Genomic DNA, 21,665 nt, shown 5'->3' with positions numbered 1-21,665 from the left:
TCAAAATTTATAGCCAATATTTTACCTTCATCTCTATCTTGTCTCGTTTTCTTATAGAGTGGTTTAACAAATTTAACTTTATTTTTAAACATATTAAATACGTCCTTTCGCATGCTTTACTATGAAAAACTAAAGTTACCAAAAGTCTTCTGAGTGAGCTAGCGTGTTGATAGTCTGAAATTATTAACTTCCGGTGGTAAGGTAACTTACGTGAAGTTACCTATCAAACTTAAAGATTGTAAAACGGATTCGCGTCTTAACCTAATTTTTTCAGGCAATTTAATGAAGCGGTAGTTCATTGTCTAATTGCTATATCCGGTATTTACTTGACTCCTAAATTACCTTAATCTAGCTGTAGCTTAGCTAAAATAAATTTCATGCAATATATTAGTAAAAGGTTAACTTTTACTTTTATATAATACTTGCAGTTGCCCGCGACGTAGTGCGGAATTCAAATAAAATCTTGTAATAAATATAGGCTATGTCACCCGGAGCTAGTGTAGCTTCACAACAGTGAAAGAAATTTTCAAATATATTCAGTAGTTACGGAGCCTATTCAATACACACAATCAATAATCTTACCTCTTTGTTAATTTAGTGTAGAACTTAAAAAGAAATGTTCAGAAATGTTTCCTTTCTTGAATACTGAAACTATTTTTTATTTTATTTCTACCTAAAAATGTTTACGAATATATTAAAAAAAATCAATTTGAAACAATCTTTCAAACATCTTATAATAAATATTTAAAATTTTATCCCACACGTAAGTTATCTTGTGGGTCTAATAATTATATTCTATATGTTTCATTATTTACAGTGTAAAGTTGTAACAGTTTACTATATTTAATTACTCTTCCCTCAGCAGTTAGCGATGAAGCGAAAAAGAAAGTTTAAATTGAGTTCGTGTGGTCTGTCACTCAGTTACGTGATTTCCGTACAAAATATTCACTTTAGGATTTTTAATTACTTTAACTTATCACTGATTTACTTCTTTTTATGTTAATTAAATAAATATATAAGTATAAGTAAGTTTTATTTAATTGTAATCTGAATAGCAGCAAATTGTTTAAATAAAGTTTTCAATTTAAAAGTACATTCAGTAAAACCTAATATGGTTATTATTTTTATTTTGTGATCATAATTTATATGATAAATAATCTGAACATGAACATACTAATAAAATGGAATCTGAATCGCCAATATCATAAATCAGAGGGCTCAAGTTTTCCCGCTGTAGCCTGTAGCGCTGGTATTGATTTTATAGTACCGTTACCGGCCGCCAGGCGGCGCGCGCAACTCCTGTCAAATGGAAAATGTGTCTGCAAAAGTAAATATTTAGGAATCTTTTTATTTTATGTCATACTAAATGGTTTTTAAAAATAATTCATGTCGATAATGAACAGAACAATATTAAAGTGATTTCTAATAATATTACAGTGAGAAGTGGTGTAAAAAATGATGTGAAACAAGTGAAAAACAAAACAGTGCTTCAAGTTAACCTTGATTGAAAGTATCTCAGTGTAAAGTAGGTTATTATGGCACGATAATTTGACCAATGAAAACGTAATATTGAACTATAAAATTAATATTTCCTACAATTTCTTAAAAGACTATATTACTGATTGTTTGCTGAACATTTCAAAGTATAATATATAAATAAAATGAAAAATAAACATGACGAAATGCTTGCGGATATGCGGGTCATATTCGTATCGGTTGACACGAAGACATTCGACAATTTTACTCATTATAATATTTATTTTAATGCTTACAACAATATTCCATTTATACGGCTACAAACACAAGCAACAACGGCGTATTCCTTCCCAAGTAGGTGACTTTGAATACAGACCGGGATCTTTTTTAAAAAACAAACAACCCAACAAAAACTTTAGTTACTGCCATTTTCAATATGGACTACCTAAAGAATTAAAATGGAACAGTTTAAAGATACACAATTCACCAGAAATCGGTGCAAAAGGTCCGTATAGAGTTATATATAATGCTATTAAAGGAACCACATTTGCTAATCAGACAAAGTATAATACTGTAACATACTCAACGCATGCCACACCTGAATTTCTTTACCATGTAGTAGAGATTGCTAGATATTGGGAAGGACCTATCAGTCTATCTGTATTCGTGCCTAATTACGATTTAGATATAACAATGCAGATTATGTCACAACTTTGCCACTGTTATCCTGGTATGGCGAAAGTATCACTTCATTTATTTTATCATCAAAATCATCCACCAATAATGAGATCGCAAAGAGAAATCTTAGCTTCTCTAACCACGGAAACACCAACAACAACAGCGAATATAACTACAGAACAAATATTAAGAAATAAACTAGACAACTATAGGAAACTGAATAACAAAACACGAGCACAATATATACAGTGGGTTAGAAAAAATAAGATAGCAAGGATGATGAAAAGAATGTCATTGAAAAAGAATACGGCACCGAATTTGAAATTTGACGATTGTTCCGGACCAGATTATGATATACCAACATTTAGAAAAGAGAATCGTATAATTTATCCGATAAATGTTGGTAGAAACAGTGCAAGGAATGCATCTATGTCTAATTATTTCCTAGTATCAGATATAGAGATGGTACCCAGCGACGGTTTAGCTCAGAAATTCCTCAAAATGGTAAGAAAACTAATGGGAGATAAGAAGCGTGATGAAGGTTGCATATTCGCTAAAACGATATTCGTCGTCCCCTTATTTGAGGTCGAAAAAGGTGAAATGATTCCAAGAGACAAACAATCGTAAGTGGACTGCATATAAAAATTCCATAAGCTGATTGTTATGCTTTCAAAATCGTTTAAAATTTTAAATATGCTTTTATTACTTGATCGTTTCATCGTCATTTTAATTATTCGATTGAAACTTGTAACTTATCGTAATTAATATTTTAACAGGTTGGTTCGTTTGGTGACTGCTAACAGAGCGTTTTATTTCCATCAGCGAGTCTGCTCGCATTGCCAACGCTTTCCTGGACTGCAATCCTGGTTATTAAGACGGTCTCCTAGTGGTGTAGAGGTTTGTGTTTTTATACATATAGAATACGCACAGTTTTACATTATAACTAATACTTTTAGTGCAAGAAAAATCAAAAATAATATCGTGACAAATTTGCGGCTTTTAATAAATAATTTGTTAATTTAATCTTGAGCGATTATATTCATAAACACACAATGTATTGAAATATACATAGGTAGTGTTGACAAGTAATCATTACGTATTTATTTACGTATTCACATCATATATGTCCGTAGATTGTAAACAAACGTCCTATACCTTAAACCTAGCTAGGATTGTACACTCACGAAATGTCGGAGACCAAATAGTCCCACGATGTTCCCTTGGTAATCGTAACCACACTGTAAGAATTCAGTCACGTACATCAAAGTCTGTGTACATAACTATAATGAATATTTTCTACCCCTACTACTGATTAATTCTTAAGTCGGCGAAGGTTCGTGAACGCCGTCTGTTTGTGATATGTTTTGCCAAATTGTATCGGCAAATTGCATCGAATGAATTCACAAAGTGATTTAAATTGAGATGATGCGATTGTTAAGTTACATAACTTCAGTTTTAACTGTTTCAATTTGAACAATTAATTTATCTGGTCAATCGGATTGTTCAGTAAAAGCTGCGCTATTACAATTGAAAATGTGTAGCGAGCTTTACCTCGACACCTCAATTTAAACCTTTTTTTTAATTCTAATTCTCTAAAATTTGCGAAGGCAAATTAAAAACACACAGCATTCACGATCATTTTGTGATATGTTCCTATAGCCGATGTTGATAGCTCGTCGTGAGTACCCTTACCATAGATGGGAACCTTTATATTTCGGCACGCAAAGAGAACCTTGGTACAGTGAAACTCTCTCATGGGAGGGAAGGCAAGACAAAATGACACAGGTAAGTTCATAAACAACTGTGAAGGTACAGTACACAAAACGCTTACGCACAATGTACAGTAGGCTAAACGTGGGGTTCAACTGCCAAAACAAGACTACAAAGACATATTTTTATCAGGGACGATGTTAACGATAGTACAAAATATTTTCGTAGACGTGTTTTGACAGTGAAAACATAAGGTTACTTATCTTACTGATACTATGCAAAAGTTTAGATGGATGTATGGATGTTTGTTAGAAAGTATCTCCGAAAAAGCTAAAAAGATCTTGATGAATTTTGGAACAGATTTAAAACATAGTCTAAAAGATAACATAGGATACTTATTAAGTTTTTTTTAATTCCGCGCGAACAGAGTCGCGGGCAACAGTCAGTACCCCTACGTCTCTTATCTTAAATTGAGCGTTCTACTATCTGATGTGTTGTCTGCTATTTTATTTATTTCTTATTTGTTTCCTGTTTACATTATTTTATTTTTGACGTTAATATGTTGTTTTTTTTTTAAATAGATGTTGGAATTGTGCCTGCAAGAGTACCGAATGGTGGTCTTAGATGGTGGCTTCCTCAGCCATGCTGCGGTCATGAAGACAATGGTCCATCACAGTAATGCAGAGAGATTGAACAATCAAAAATACTTGAATATCATCGGAAAACTCAAACAGAAGTATCCTGATAGACCTCAATGTAGAGTTATGTGGGGCTGTTAACAAAAACACATTTTTCTTTCTTCAATCAACTCGACACTTTCTGAAACTGTTCACTTAAAACTGAATGTATGGAGCCGACTTTATTATTAGATTATTACTTAATTATTTATTGTTTTTAATATTTTTTCTCATTTTTGTGTTTGCGTATTATGTAAGTGAATAAATTACAACTGTGATTGCTTTGTTAATGTTGGTTTTCATTGATGAAACACTCATAACAAAAAGTCTCACTCTGGAAAAAACAGACAACAATACTTTATATACGAGTGTTTCGGCAGTGGGAGACGACGGTTATCAACTGGTTTAAAAATACTTTAAGTATTACATAGTCTTAAAGCTGAAATAATCTGTCCTTAAAGTTTTTAATAAAAAATATAAAGTTTTATAGTACATTTAGATTAGTTGATTTTTAAACTAGATATTGTTAAGCGGATGTCACAAGCTAAAATAAATTTAATGTTCTTTGTCACAGTTATATTGTCAAATAAAAGATGTTTAACTTAGTAATTTGTTTTACTTTAGTTTTCAGGAGCTTCCATTATCGTAATTTTACTGGCACATTTTACTTGAATTTACTAAAGACTACTTGAAATAAAAAAAGTTAATAGCAATTAATTTCGAACGTTACTTTCAATTATTTAGAATTGTTCAGTACAGAACAAGAAATAAAAAACCGCTTGCAATTAGGTTAGATGCGATTTTATTGAAAGTTAGATTAGTGTTACATGTTAGCGCGTGAGTGCGAGAATGAAAGGTATGAATAGAATGAATAGAATGAATAGAATGAGTAGAATGGCAAGAATGAGTAATTGAATGACGTTCCCGCGCCGCTCCGCCAGGTGCGTGAAGTTTGGCGCAGACATCCTCCGGGGCCTTGAAGGAGACATCCTTCAAGATAGGTCTTCTTCCGGGGAGGGAAGAAGGCATAGGCGATTGAGTGCTCTTCGAACGGTTCCATGAGAAGTCACGACGTCAGCGACACGAGGGACATCATCAGGGCCAGGATACAACCTGTTGACTCGACCGAGGCGCCAACATAATGGAGGTGTATTGTCCTCCTTTACAAGGACAAGATCGTCGATCTTCAAGTGTCTTGATTGAGTACGCCACTTTGAACGTTGTTGCAATTCCGCGATGTATTCGTTAGCCCAACGTTTCCAGAAATGTTGTCTTATCTGCTCTAGGTATTGAAACCTGTCGAGTCGATTGGTGTTGCAGTCAAGGAAGCTCGGTGACGGTAGTGATGTAAGCGGCCTGCCAATCAAAAAGTGTGCCGGGGTGAGAGGTTGGAAATCATTAGGCGAGGGACTGAGGGGACACAAGGGTCGGCTGTTTAGGATGGCCTCGACTTGAGCAAACAAAGAAGTTAGCTCCTCAAAGGTTAAATGACTATTTCCTAAGACCCTACGAATATGAAATTTAGCGGATTTTACTCCAGCCTCGGCTAAACCGTTGAAGTGAGGAGCGTAAGCAGGTGAAAATTTAAAATCGATACCTCGAAGAGCTGCATAATCACAAATAGCATCAATATTTGACTGTAAAAAAGATGAAATTTCTTTAGACGCGGCAACGAAATTCCTACCGTTGTCACAGTAAATTAGTTTAGGTAAACCTCTGCGAGCTATAAATCGTTTTAGTGTTAAAATAAAAGCATCTTTACTTAATTCGCTTACGGCTTCCAAGTGAACGCATTTGTAACGAAAGCATATAAAAATACACAAATAACATTTAGTTATTTTACATCCGCGGCCCTTTCGATCACTGATCAAGAACGGTCCAGCGAAATCAGTACCAACGGTATGAAATGGAAAACCTGGCTCTACTCTTTCGTTAGGCATATCGCCCATTATGTTACTCATCGTCGTACCTTTAAAACGACGACAAACTAGACAGTTACGAGCTACCTTTCTTGCTAAGTTACGGCCACCAAGAGGCCAATAGCGGTCTCTAATTGAAGCTAGAACTTGTTGGGGTCCAGCGTGTAAAAGACGCTCGTGTTCATTTTGAAATAAAAGTTTTGTCAATAGATGATCAAATTTTAAAATAATAGGATGTCGTTTGTCGTAAGAATAGGCGGAAGAATCGATTCTACCTCCTGCTCGAAGAAGTGCATCTGCGTCGAGAAAGGGATTTAAGGAAGAGAGAGATGACTTCGTTGAAAGAGATTTTTTTGACTTTAACCGACTAATTTCATTAGAAAAGGATTCATTCTGAGCTTGACTGATAATAAACTGTAGGGATTTATTAAGTTCATCCACGTGCAGACAGCCAGTTAGTTTATTTTTAGGATTACGACAGTTGTGTAAAAATCTAATAACTCTTGCATAAGTTCGTTGTAAGGTACGAAATTTAGAAAATCTTTTAAAATCTACCACAGGAGACGTCGTTATCATTTCCGCTGATAAAGTAGAAACAGTTTTCAACTCTGGCAATTCGAAAACAGGTGAAATTTCTTGAGGCCATAAATAATCGGGTTGCAAAAGAAAGGAAGGGCCATGCCACCAAAGATGACAGCTTTCTACATTTCGTGGATCTACACCTCGAGACGCGAGATCAGCGGGATTTTCATTGGTAGGAACGTGACGCCATTGAGACAATTGAGTAAGTTCTCCTATAGCAGCAACTCTGTTGGCAACGAAAGTTTTAGTTTTATTAGGTGACCTTAACCAGCCTAAGACCACGCTGGAGTCGGTCCAGTATATATGTCGATCTATAGGACGACGCAAGGCCTTAGTAACTGAAATGCTAAGTTGTGCTCCGAGTAACGCAGCACATAATTCTAATCTTGGAATTGTAGTCGCCTTTAAGGGGGAAACTCGTGCCTTGGCGGTTATCAAATTAACTTGAACTTTATTATTTGCGTCAATAGATTTAATATAAATACAGGCGCCGTAGGCTTGCTGAGAAGCATCGCAAAAACAATGTATTTCAACTACTTTAGAATTTTGAATTAAAACTGGTCTAGGTACTTTGAGAGATGAAATACAGTGCAGTTGATTAGAAAATTTAAGCCAAGTAGAAAGAATATCTTGAGGGATCTCGTCATCCCAGCCTATTTTCAGAAACCATAGTTTTTGAATAAGAATTTTTGATTTTATTGTACATAGGGATAGCAATCCAAGAGGGTCAAATATTTTAAATGTAGTAGATAAGATCGATCTTTTAGTAATGTTCTCAGGCGGGGAAAAATTGACTTGAAAATTTAATTGATCTGAAGAAGGAGACCAACCGATGCCCAGAGTGCTTGTAGAATTGCTGATAATTAAGTTACCTTCTTCTGGATTTATCGAATCGGAAATAAACAACTCGGGAACGTTAGACCGGTATTTTCTTAAATTAAAACAACCTTTTTTCAGTTCACCTGACACAGCGCGCTGAATGTGACGAAGCTCCGCGATGGAGTCAGAGCCTGTAAGCAAATCGTCACAGTAAAAATCCTGTTGTATTATATTTTTTATTTTATCGTCGTCACATTCCTCGCCCAACTGCCAGATGCATCTAGTACTTAAAAAACTCGCACTGGAAAAACCGTATGTCACCGTATTTAAACGTAAAGTACGTAAAGGGTCATTTTCGTTTTCCCGCCAAAGAATAAGTTGTAGGTCACGATCTGATTCTCTTAAGCTAACCTGACGATACATTTTCTCTATATCGCCCGATATGATGTATTTATACTGTCGAAAGCGAATTAAAATATTGAAAAGTGAATCTTGTATTGTAGGCCCTATCATTTGTAAGTCATTTACTGACAAACCTGATGTAGAACGAGCCGACGCATCGAACACGACACGTAATTTAGTTGACTCGCTCTTTTCTCTGATTACAGGATGATGGGGAAGAAAAAATGAATTAATAGGTTTAGGTACTTTAGATTCATTTAAGTGACCAAGCTCAGCATACTCGCATATGAAATCGGCATAGGCTTTTTTAAGCTCTGGTTGCCTTTTAAACCGCGCTTCTAAATTTAAAAACCTTTTTTTGGCTAGTTGATAAGAATCACCTAAACAGTCTCGATCATCACGGAGCGGTAAACTGACGCAAAACCGACCGTCACTTAAACGCGTAGTAGTGGAAAGGAAATGCTGTTCACATAGTTTTTCCTCTTGTGTTAGGGGCTTATTGTGGGGAACACTTTCTAATTCCCAAAATTTTGACAAAGCCTTCTCGAAATTACAATTTTCATGTTGATCTATAGAGAAATTATTAGGAAAATTATCATCCTTTAGACAGAAGTTACATATTGATAAATTATTTGGAATAGAATTTTTAGATAAATTAGGTAGGGGACCAGCAACAAGCCAACCAAGTTTAGAGCTACGAAGATTAGGGGTTTTAATTTGGTCCCCTAGACAGCGCTGCTCTGAGCCTATCAGGTCCCAGAATAGGTCAGCGCCAATGAGCATATCAATAGGAGATGGTTCGTTAAAACTAGGATCCGCTAATTCAAGCTTAGGTAAATTTATGTCTTTGTAATCAAAAGATATCTTTGGCAAATTGCTGGATATTACAGGCAAAACTAAACAACTCATTGTTACGTTGAAAGAACTATTATTAGATTGTAATTGTAAAATGCATCTTTTCGTATTTAGGTTGACTTGAGCATTACCAATACCAAGTATATTAACGTTTGAAGGCTGAGGAGTCAAACTTAATTTCTGTTGGACCGATTCGGTTATAAAAGAAGACTGACTCCCGCAGTCAAGTAAGGCTCGCACTGTAATAGATTTTTTAGTTATGGGATTAGATACTAAAACCTTGGCTGTACACAACAACACTTCAGTAGAAGACAAGACGGACATTACTACCGATTGAGTAGGCGGAACGCTGTCACTAGAATTTTCACATTCTTTAATAATATGTAAAAGTGAATTATGACGTTTTTTACAAGATCGACAAGAACCTGGAAGCTTGCAGTTCTCAGCAACATGATCTGATCTCAAACAATTTTTACATAATTTCAATGTTGCTACTATTGAGTTCCTATCTTCTGGTGACTTGGCCTTAAATGAATAACATTCGTATAGGCGATGGTTACCCTTACAATATGCACACTCGAAAGTTTTACTGGAATTAGAAACAGCGTCTTTAGAAGTAACTACAAAAGACTTAGTTTGCATCTTATTGTTAGATGCAGTAGAATTTATATATTTAATTTTGTTTTGTTTTTCTTGTTTATTGCGATGCACAATCTCTAAAATATCTGCACGTTTTCTTAGGAAAGCAAAGAAGTCACTAAGCGTAGGTATATCGGACAGATTATTCCTATGTTCCTCCCATTTAAAAGATGTAGCACTGTCTAACTTTGCTGTAACTATATAAATTATTAAAACGTCCCACTTGTCAGTAGGTAGGCCCAGTGTACTGAGGGCGCGCAAGTTTTTAGTAATGTGATCAGTGATGAAACGAAGTGACTTGTCAGTCTCGCGGACGTATTCAAAATTAAAAAGTGATTTTAAATGATTGTTGATCAATTGTCTTTTGTTATCAAAGCGTTCACATAAAAGTTGCCAGGCTTGTAAATAATTAAGATCTGAAACTTCTAAGTTACTAATGACACGGGCGGCTTCACCTTCCAAGTAAGAATTAAGATAATGAAATTTGTGAATATTTTTAATTTTAGAATTTTCATGAACTAAAGAACTAAATGTTTCCTTAAACTCCAACCACTTGAAATATGTTCCATCGAAACTAGGTATTTTTATTATAGGTAATTTAAAACCAAGCGTTTCATAATCATCCTTATGTTGACAAGAATTATTTGAATGATTTGAAGAATTTGAATGAATTTCACAATTAGCTAACTTGGAAGCTGAATACGTTTTTATTATATTTTGAGCCAGAGAAATGTAGTGATCAAAGTCTTGCTCAAAAATATCGCGAGTAGTCAATTCAATTTCTTGATTTGAAATGTTTAAAAATTCTATTTGGTTTTGCAACTCTTCGAACTCGATAAATAAAGCTTCTATTCTAGATAATTTCATCGCAAGCTCAGTTAATTCTACATCTGAAATAGATTCTGAAGTTTTTAAATTATCGATAAAATTCTTAAATTTAGTTAAACGTCCCTTTATATTGCTACGTTTAATATTGAGAACCTTAAGTTCTTTAGATTCGGTTTCTGTAGACATTGCGATGAAATAAATAAATAACTAATGAATGTATTAAAGTTGAATGTAAGTTAAAATTGCATACGATACGCTCCTCGCTTCGTAGTCAGCCGCAGCCTAGCGCGACTGTTCGCACACGCACGTATGGTCACTTGAGTGAAGAGCACAGGTAGCTGCATACACGTAGACAAAGGGTGACGTCACGCGAGATGACTGTTGTTTGTCCGATGCGTTGATAATGGCTGGAATTGATATAATAAAACGATTGAAACAATTTTACGATTTACTAGGAAATATGATGATTCTTAGCGGCAAAAGCGCGTTTATCTATTTAATCAATGATGGGTTTCTATAATTTTATATACAAATGGGCAAAATTAATTTATTTTAACGCTAAATTAAATGAAATAAGCTGATAAGCAGCGAGGAGCAATATAAATAAAGCGAAATACGCTGCAATGCAAGCGTGATTTTAGCGGTTATTAGAATGAATGAATGAATGGGTCACAAAGAAATGCGCACGCGGCATGACTTTCAACTTTGATCATAGATGAATATAGCAATTTGATAATTTAAAATTGTTCAATAATTTAGACACTCGCTATAGCTAGATATGAGCGTAATTAGCGTAATTTGCGTAATTTTTTAAATCACTTAAACACTGAAAAGCCAAAATATTTGTTTGCAAATCAAAGCACAAGGCAATTAGGAAAGTAGAAAAGGAACGAGCTCACTTGAGAAAGGCAGGAAGCAACAAAAAGAAGGCAGTTCCCTCCAATAGGCGATGCTGGCTGACTTCCACGTAGGCGTGAGGTTCCTTCGGGATGAATGGTTGATATGTAGACCGGCGTGAGGAAGTCTAGTTGCACGTGGTCCGCTGAAGTCGCAGCCCCTTTGTAGTCCTCCAAGAAGGTGTAGAAAGCTGGACGGGTGCACGTGCTGATGACCTTTATTTGTCCTTCACTCGGCGAAGAAGTTTCAAACTTCGAAATAGTTGTTTTTGGCTTTTGCATGTCCTGTCACGGTCGCCACTTTGTTCAGTACAGAACAAGAAATAAAAAACCGCTTGCAATTAGGTTAGATGCGATTTTATTGAAAGTTAGATTAGTGTTACATGTTAGCGCGTGAGTGCGAGAATGAAAGGTATGAATAGAATGAATAGAATGAATAGAATGAGTAGAATGGCAAGAATGAGTAATTGAATGACGTTCCCGCGCCGCTCCGCCAGGTGCGTGAAGTTTGGCGCAGACAAGAATAATAATCTTAGTAATTTTAAAGATTACAATTCGATTAATCAACTTGTTTCAGCACTTTAGGTTAATTAACAAATGATTTACTAAAAAAAAACCTTTTACCTATCACATATAGATGACATACACGTCGACATTTCTACAATAACACGGCGTCGACTTTTCCCTGTATTGAATTACGTCGGGTGAGTATTGTGTTTGTAATGATAACGAGGAAAATTTTACAAAAGCAAAAGCGAGAATGTTGAGATTTCATTACGCTTTTGATATGACAAAAGCTTTTAGTTAACCATGCCTATATGTAACAGTCTATATATATTTAACCACACATTACTAAACAATTCAAACAAAACGTGGGTTTCCACTGATAACCGTAATAATAAAAAAGTAAAGTGATCTCTTTATTTTTTAACTGGCTAACAAAGAGAGTAATGTTTTCCGCGCGTATGTTTTTTAATGTTTATGGGTTTTTATGTATGTAAATTGCATTGCGGCCAAACCGATTTTGACGAGTGAGATGTCATACGATTCGTCTACTTTACCGGAGTGTCATTTAACAGTGGTAAACGCGAGCAACATTCGTTGCACGAATTAGCCAGCTCGCTTAGTGAAATATTGATATACACAGAAGACAGGCGTGAAGTGTAAGAATTCCGCGTTTCGTCTGATGAGTGTGGTGCCGGAGGCCTAATTTTAGTTCTCTTTTCCTTTCCACCCTTTTCTTTTATGGAAAGGATGGGAAGGGAAGTAGATTTGTCGGAGTAGGTGATGCATAGTAATGGGAAATATTTTAATTTTGTGCGTCCCTTCCTCCGTCGAATAGAGGTAGGCAACACAAAGAAGGTAACATTAAATAAAATTGATTTGATAATAAATGCCTCTAAGAAGTCGCTTAATCATTTCATATTACTTTTATTCACCCGGAATATTTGTAACAATTTTCCTTGAAGATTGAGGATTATGAATATATCTTGTCAATATTTTTGGCATGGTAACATGACAACGTGAGTTTCCACTGCTACAATACTTGTAAAACAACATATCGTTTGCTCAGCTTTCTCATAAAAAAATGAAAAAGACGACGATATATTGTTATCTGTGTTTTGTCACAAATAATGCGATGTATGATGATATGTTATAGACAGGGTTTTTGATCTCAGAAACCAACGATTAATATTTAATTTCACTGTGTTTATGTTCTAACTAACCGAAATGTACACTGCGGTAGTAAAAAGAGATAGTCTTATGTGATTTAAAAACAATTTCGTACTATATTACATCACCATACACCGTATTCAGCCAAATCGAGTACTGTAGTATTTGTTATCTGAAAGGGTTCGGTTTGCAAGCAGCCTCCCTGATATTGCGCTGTCATGTCAAATTCTTTTCTATCCATTAACCAGACACGGGTTTAATTTCAACGGAAAATGGATCCAAGCCGGAAAATTTGTTTGATCAATTTTATCGCGTTTATCAAAAAAAAATCATGACGCTGGTTTACACAAAGCCTTTTAAATAGATTAAGATTAACGGAAGTAATGGGTTATGATAAATTATATTTCAAAATTTCAAAATATCATGCTGATTTGATTGAACACCCTAATCTTTAGATAAATTATTCAGAATTAAAAAATATATACATTTGATAGTACAATTATTAAGAAAGGATATGGGCTATCTAACATCACGCTGTAACCGTTACGAGATGAGCAAATGGAAAAAATTTAACCAAGAGGGACGTTACTTCATAAACCCGCGTAGTATCTTAATACCGGCTATCATCGTGTGGCACAACTAATTATTGTAGTAAAATTACTAATCTAGTATTATTATTCTTCTCGGTGATTTGCCGTATGGGTGTCATATTAAATCTTATCTATATATATAAAAGAAAGGTTTGTTAGTTACACTATTTATAACTCAAGATCGGTCGAACTGATTTAGCTGAAAGTTGATAGGGAGGTAGCTTAGAACTAGGAGACGGACATAGGAACTTTTTTATTTTGTGTGTATTTTTTTTTATTCCGCGCGGACGGTGTCGCGGGTAAAAGCTAGTATTAAATATATATAAAGAAACAAACTACACGTACAAAATATTCATTCATTTAGAAGCGAGCTCACTCGTGCGGGAACAATAGAAAAATCTTCACACTTCCCGATTCCGGATCCAGTTATCCGAAGCTTGGTTATTTTCATATTCCACGTTTGTTCTCGATTCTCGTTATCGAATTTTTGTATACATTGTTTGATTCTGAACCGAAAGTAGTTTTGATTGTTTCCAGTTCACTTAATTAGAAATTCTTCTTTCTGTGCGTTTGTTTCTGTGCAAAATTATTTTTAGAATCGAGAGTGTTTCGGCGAGGCTACGTATAAGTGTATGTTTAGTTATTTTTAAAATGTTTTTGATAAGTTTGGAGTTGTTGCTTTTTATTTTAATTGAAACGAGTCAAGTTGACTTACCTTAAAATACTTCCCATATACTTGTACAGAACATATCTTTGTATAAAACATATCGTAATCCCTGTAATCTTTGACAAAAGAAAGATAGAAATACGTTTAAAACGGATATTTTAGTCTCAGTAACCCACAGTAAGTCGGCTAGCAAAATCTGTGTACCCAAATGCCTTTTATAAATGAAAGCTTTGCGTTAATCCAGCTTCATTAGTATCTGGGAAATGAAAAAGGAATTTACAGCAAGCCAAAATATACTTTTTTAACGTACCTACTTAATGTTTCAGAATCAACCATTCTAAAGCCTAGTTTAGCCGCACTGTTAAGATAGTCAACGTTTTTAACTGCAACCAGACGAATTTTGTTATGCTAAATGGCAGACTGTGATGTAAATAAATGAAAACCTTCTCAGTCTAATCCTAAGGAACAAAAGACGATCGAAAGACTTGTTTATGAGCATTGTAAAAGAGGTGTTTTCACTGTCGAAGCATTAGTATAAAAACATACTATTTATACTATTGTTTCTTTGCTACAGAAACAATTATATGTCATAATAAAAGTGTTTCTGCAGTGTAAATTCTTTTAATATTTTAAACATTATTTAAAAGTTATCTTGAATATACTTCATGATATACCTAAGTACTTATAATAATGCGAAAAATATTTTAAATACAAAAATTTCGCAAATACGTTAGTCCCTTTTTAATTATTTTATGCTTTGTAGATTACAAATTAAAGCAAACTCGAATAAAACGCTTTATACTATTATAACATTTGGAACTCAAATTACTGAAATCCTTATCTAAAATGGAATTGTGAATACTCGTAGAATCAGTACTGAATACTTATCTCAAAATTACTCTCACGTGTTATTTTAGAAGCTAAAATATTTTACCCGTTCTCATAATGCTACGCTCTTATAGAATTTAAACTTTTGAGCTTTTTGAAAATAAAATTGGGACTTTACCGAGTTGATTTGATAGTCAAATGTTTCATTCGTTTTTAAAAAGCTGAATTCAATCTCTTTTAGTATATTAACAAACTTTGTATATATTCGTAAAAATTTTCTGATCAGATTTTTTCGAAAAGGTCAGTACAAAAAGTCATTTGCTGAGATATGGGCCATTGCTATCTGCGGCCAACCCTTTTTACTTTTATTAAAAGTAAATTGCATATTGGATTCTTCTTGTGACTTTTGTTCCGGGATTTCCAGATTTGCAAAAAAAGCATTGACTCATTTTGCATAAAAATTCATATAATTTTCCTTTAACTTAGGGATCAAAAGTATATTTTGGAATAAAAAAAAATTGACAGGGAATAAAATTATTTTCTTAACTATAAGAACGAACATTTTACACATAATTTGGCATAATTGAATAATATACATATTTTTATGACAATAAACATCAAAACAAAATATTGTAATTTTATATCAAAGGGTGTGATAATTATATTTATAGCAGCGAACTTCGTTCATTATATTCTTCCTAAATGTATTTAATAAATAAATGTTTTTATATATTTAGGCTAAGTCAAACATTTTAATACCAAATTTATATTTTTTATAAAAGAACATGAAGTCAGGGGTTAAGCATTTGACTTGTAGTCTGCAGATCCCGCCATGTAAAAATGTGTTTTTCGATTTTAGATGTACATATGTACATTTATACAATGTTCGTACGGTGAAGAAAAACATCGTAAGGTAATCCGCACATATGTGAGAATTCCCTTGAGAAAAAGACGGCGACGCGGTTCGCTAACCGTCACGTTTCGTCTCCCGAAATGGCGAAAAGTGAATTCCGGAGGTTCATTTGGCCACACAAAAAGGTGGTCTGTGATGTCTGCCTACTCCTCTGGGTTACAGGCGCGAGTTGTGTGTATAATATAAAATAGCAACAAAAAATGTTTAAAATACAAGAATCATCTTACTTTTTTTGTTATTGAAAAAGTTAGCGCTTGACCACGATCCCACCCGATGAGGTGATGATGTGGTGTAAAGATGGTACGCGCTAGCTTTGTAGATGCCTATTCACTCTACTCTTGAAGGCCCCCACGTCGTACTTGGACGGAAAAACTGACGCCGGCAACAAAAACACATCTAGAATTCCAAGAAGTCTAATATATGCATTAAAATGTTAAGAATAGAATGAAGCATGTTACAATGCAAACAATATTACCTTCATATTAAATTTCTAAAGATAGAAAATGTTTATGAAAATGGTTATTTTTCATTTCAAGCAAATAACATGTTTCTCTACGTTAGGAATCTCATATATCTTAATATATTTGTGACGACTCAAGTAAATAATTATGTAAAACAAGTTGGTTATTGATGTAAGCAAGTTGTTAACGCTATTTCGGCGAATTCTGGTGGCTGTTTGCTCGTTTGCCACCTTTTGAAATAAAAAAGTTACCTTTAAACATTAGCAAAAACTCAACTTCTGCAGGGTCGACAAATAAAAAAGATATTGCACTGACAGAAAAGATTTCTAACACAGAAGTAGTTTTAAAATCGGTTCAGTAGTTTTTGAGTTCATCAGAAATAAAAAAATAATCTTTTTAGTCTTTAGTTCGAATGTAATAGACTTATTATTGCTTATGTTAATGAAACCAAGTAAAATATGCAAACCAAAATGGCTACAGATTTAGAGACCTCTTCCACTAATGGTCTACCATTCGGTTAATAGTACGTATTATCATTAATATGTTAAAGCGAAGTGAAAATGGACTTCTGCCTAAAATTTTATATTTCTCTTGTCTTTAGAATCATACACTAACATCCTATTAGCATTAAATAACGTTCATTAGTAACCTAAAATAAAATTAATTGATCCTCTCTATCTTATCTTAACTCTATATTACAAATCCCAAAATTTATAAAGGTAACTGCTTGAACAAGTAATCCATTTAATAAAAAAAGGTAATTAGAAATTTTGTAATTTTATTTAAGTCTAAAAGCTACATTTCTAGATTCAAAATTCAGTTAAAATAACAATGTAAATATTCGTATAGACAAGCCACAAAACCGTGGGCGCGAATGTTTCTGACGTAATTGCATGAAATGTCACAAATGGCGACTCGCGCGCCACAATTTCCGGCGACGTCGGCGATTTTAAAATGTTGTCATTCGCCTTTAGTGTGGTTTTAATAAAATTGCAATATGTAAAGCGGTTTGACATCTAAGCTTGTGTATGCAAAGTTCAAGGAAGCCTTCATCTCATACTTATAACACAGTGTATTAAAGATCTTAAAGATCCTATACCATCTGGGGGCGTGACTGTGCCCACCTCCCCCCACGGAGACAAGACCCCGAGCTATTCTCCGGATATAATTATTTCTTTCAGGGCCTCTCTCAATTACATAATATTCAAGTATGACTAATTAAATATCTCAGATTTATTTCATTTTACCTTAACGAAGTCCACGTGGAAAAAAACGCACATCAAATAAAAAACGTAGCAGCTAATTCAACAAAGTATGCTCTTAATAACGAGAATTTCTAAATGTCGTTGCCTCACTGAAATGACAGACTCTCAAAATATGCGAGCGTTTAACAAAATCTCGTCAAAGGTATGCGCTTCAGAAAAGTTCGCCGGGCAAATATTTGCCTGAATAGAATTACCGGAATCTCCTACATGAGAATATTAAAGGTTGACATTTTTTATTCAAATTCTCGAATTAAAAACAAAGAAACTCGTACTATAAAAGTGGTAATATTAAATTATTTTTAAATTATTTTGTTGTTTGAAAATTGGTCGAAGTCGCATCTTACTGTCCTCACTCCTTTATACTGACTTTTTTACTTTATCTGCCTGGCTAACGTTTAATGCTGTACAATAATTATTTTTTTTAATAATGGTTACATTAAAAAAGTACTGGTCATTAACAAACATTAAAAATACCAACTTAAATATAACGTAGAAAGCAAAATGTCGGAATATATCAAGTGGCCGCTGTGAGCGCAGTTTATTCAATTAAGCAAAAAGCGTGCAAACTGTTGACTTCGTTACATCTTTTCAGTTAACATCGACGATGTCACGAACATTTTCACTTTAAAAGAATTTTAAAATTTAATATTCGATTTGTCTTTGACTGGAATTTTAAAAGGAATTTTAAACGAGATTTAAAACTATTTTTGTAAGTATGGTTTGAGATACTTTTTAAATCCAGGTTCATACCTGGACCAAAACGTTTTTGTAAGTCGCATATTTGAAAATTATTTCTTCTTTTTCTTCCCTTTTTTCCCCTTGCTTCCCTAAGCTTCCCTTCCATTCCGCTCTTGTATTAATACATAATATTATCATCCCTTTTATCCTGTTTGATAAAATAATGACTACAATATACTAGATTATCCATTTTTTTATATTATAAATTGGCAAAAGAGTAAGCGGTCACCTTTATACGCCGAAATAGCGAAGCGATGCGTTGCCTACCTTTAATCAAAGGGGACACAAATAGTAGATATTTGCACTTCCTTTGCGTTCCCCTAGTTCCAAATCCACTTTCCCTTCCTATCATTTCATAAGAAAAGGGTGGGAAGGAAACATGGACTAAAATTAGGCAAAGCATCAAGAAAAAAGTACGGACATGACTTTCTAATAGAATTTTCTTACAATGAGGTAAACTGTGCGTGTAATTGTGTAGACGAAGAGTCGTAATTATGTGCAGAAAGCGCTACTGCCAGACGCAGTTCTTGACAGTTATTGTATAATATAATTACGACAGTTCACTGAACATTTTACAGCGACCTCGAAAATGCTCATTTCCTTATTAGAATGAAAATGATACTAAGAACTGACTATCATTAGAAATTAATTCCCCGAGGAACTAAAATCTTAGTGTAGATTATGCATGTTCTAAACTATAATCTGTTTCTAATTTCAAGATGCGTTTAGTTATTCTGGAATTACGCAGTCACATCTTACTCCATCAATTCAAACTTTCTCCTGTTTAATATTAGTAAGACTCGTAGTCGTCGTAAACGAATTGAGTAAATTTTATAGTTATTATACCGAAATACGTGTGGCATTTAATGAACTGACTAGTTTGGTAACAAAATTAATATTTCTTTTCCTTCTTCCTCAATTTCGTTTATTTATAAACACACAATTTAAAAAAAATACAGTATAAGTTTATTCGATGATTGAACAACTCTATTATTGAAAAAGAGATTTTTTTTTAAATGTTGGCGTATCTTTAAGCGTTCAGTTGTACATGAAAGTTCGCTTTTATAATATTAGTTAGATAATAAATTTTCCTGACTTAAATCGTAATAAAAATGTTAAATCATAAAAAAAGAAAGCAGACATAAAAATGTAATAATGGTTTTCATTTTCCCCGTAACCCGTAAGCATGAGGAAAATGATGAAAAGGAAGACATTTTGAATTACAAATGTATTCCATTCTGGCAAATATTTTCCACAAATCCTGTACACTTAATGAAACCTCAAGGAAATTACAAAATAGATATATAGTTTCACAAAGAGCCATCTTAATTAAAGAATATATAATTATGCTAGCTGTCGCCTGTGACTCCGTCTGCGCGGAATTAGAAAAAAAATCTTTTTTAGTAGCCTGTGTTTTTCCAGACTTTGCTCTACATCTATGCCAAATTTAATCAAGATCCCTTGAACCGTTCCGGAGATACCTTCAAACAAACATTTGCATTTATAATATTAGTAAGATTATGTTTTTTTAATCAATTTGGAGTTTATCGCCTATACAACTGTCTACCGGCCCACGTCACAGCGGCTACCATCAACACGTCATTTAAAAATAGATTAAAATCATGGCTTATCCAGAAAGCTTTATATAGCTACTAGCTGTCGCCCGCGACTCCGTCTGTGCGCAGTTAAAAAAACTTAATAGGGGTATGAAAAATAGATAGTAGCAGATTCTCAGACCTACTGAATATGCATATAAAATTTGGTAAAAATCGGTAAAGCCGTTTCGGAGGAGTACGGTAACTAACATTGTGACATGGAAATTTTATATATTAGATAAGGAATTTTTTGACAAAAGAATAATAATATTTTTTTGTGTTCATTCCTTCTTTAATTATATTAAATAGTGTTAACAATTTCTTTCGGTTATATTAAGATTTTGTTATCATAAGATCGAACTGTATAACTTTTACTTTTATGACCTGCAATTTATATATTACCAAATAAATTTGTATTTTATTGTATTACATAGGAAATCGGTAGTAAATATACTTCTCTTTCGCATACAGTTTAGAATATTAGATGGTATTCAGGTAACATTAACACGTTTAGTACTTATTTATAAAAGAATACAGGTAAATTTATCATAGGAAAAATGTGCGGCTGTCGATTGAAAATCAAATTGAAATGTGTATACAAATCATACTGTTCCTTTGAAATTATATTGACAAAATAAACAGTATAAGTAAAATATCACCTGCCGTAACCTACCCTACTCAAAAGCACTGACAAACTAAGGTTATTGCAAAAGATACGCAAATCATGCACAGCAAAAATATCTTCAAACTTTCAAATAATTTTAATAAATTTTAAAAACGCTTATTAAAAAAATGCCAGTAAACGTGTCATTTGAGTACTTTTGGTAACAAAGTACTCTTCTGCCCGAAATGCCAGCTTAAGGACTGCGGTACTCTATAGTCGAGGACGTTTATTTCCTACCCATTTTGGTGAAATGTCATTTCGTGCTAATAAGTTCGAAAACTTCACATATACCTATACATGTGCTAAATTATATCTCTAATGCTTACAGTTTGCTGTACGATTTTTAACTTAATGTTTGTTATAAGTACATTAGACTTAACTCATTGGCTGTTCTGTGACCTGTCGACTCTTGAATCTTTCGCAACACTGTAAGTCCTACTTTACCTTCCTATCTACCTAATTAATATATAATAACTCCCAAAGTAGAACATTATTTATCACTTGATAGACAAATCTCATTTCATAAAATAATTAAAAATTGAAAACATCAGAAGTGATGTCATAAAAAATGTAAGTTTTGCTTCTTGAAAATTTAAAATTGAATTTGAAACGGAATAACCGGAATTTAATAGGATCTCTTGATAGAACGGAGAAAGCTTTAGCATGACTACGGAATGAAATATTTATTCCGCAGTATTTTCACAAGGTATTCAACATCGTGAGAATACCGTAGTGCGTGATTTTCGACAGTGAAATGCTTGACATCGTTAGTTCTGAATAGTTTACAGT

The 21,665-nt window shown here is 33.8% G+C and overlaps 2 protein-coding genes across 2 annotated transcripts; one reads left to right on the top strand and one right to left on the bottom strand.

The window, feature by feature from the left end:
* Window positions 1–1,394: 1,394 nt before the first annotated feature.
* Window positions 1,395–4,712, top strand: LOC106720839 (beta-1,4-glucuronyltransferase 1). The gene is made up of 4 exons (XM_014515637.2): window positions 1,395–2,777; window positions 2,931–3,051; window positions 3,814–3,939; window positions 4,446–4,712. Exons 1-4 carry the CDS (start codon window positions 1,675–1,677, stop codon window positions 4,641–4,643), a joined length of 1,548 nt encoding a protein of 515 aa, XP_014371123.2. The 5' UTR covers window positions 1,395–1,674; the 3' UTR covers window positions 4,644–4,712.
* A 705-nt stretch (window positions 4,713–5,417) lies between these two features.
* LOC123722265 lies at window positions 5,418–7,585 on the bottom strand. Its single transcript, XM_045683542.1, has one exon. The coding sequence runs from the start codon at window positions 7,034–7,036 to the stop codon at window positions 5,534–5,536; it is 1,503 nt and encodes a 500-aa protein (XP_045539498.1). The 5' UTR covers window positions 7,037–7,585; the 3' UTR covers window positions 5,418–5,533.
* Window positions 7,586–21,665: the final 14,080 nt, after the last annotated feature.

Source organism: Papilio machaon, chromosome 22 (genome assembly GCF_912999745.1).
Source record: "Papilio machaon chromosome 22, ilPapMach1.1, whole genome shotgun sequence".
NCBI classification, from domain to species: Eukaryota; Metazoa; Arthropoda; class Insecta; order Lepidoptera; family Papilionidae; genus Papilio; species Papilio machaon.
Note: the sequence above shows the minus strand (reverse complement) of the source record. Positions and strands in the feature narration are given on the sequence as shown.

Excerpts from the sequence above, each read along its gene's own strand:
- LOC123722265 (XM_045683542.1), bottom strand. The coding sequence starts at position 7,036 with ATGATAACGACGTCTCCTGTGGTAGATTTTAAAAGATTTTCTAAATTT.
- LOC106720839 (XM_014515637.2), top strand. The coding sequence starts at position 1,675 with ATGACGAAATGCTTGCGGATATGCGGGTCATATTCGTATCGGTTGACA. Across the intron at positions 2,778-2,930 it reads ATTCCAAGAGACAAACAATC|GTTGGTTCGTTTGGTGACTG; the intron begins GTAAGTGGACTG and ends ATATTTTAACAG. Across the intron at positions 3,052-3,813 it reads GGTCTCCTAGTGGTGTAGAG|CCGATGTTGATAGCTCGTCG; the intron begins GTTTGTGTTTTT and ends ATGTTCCTATAG.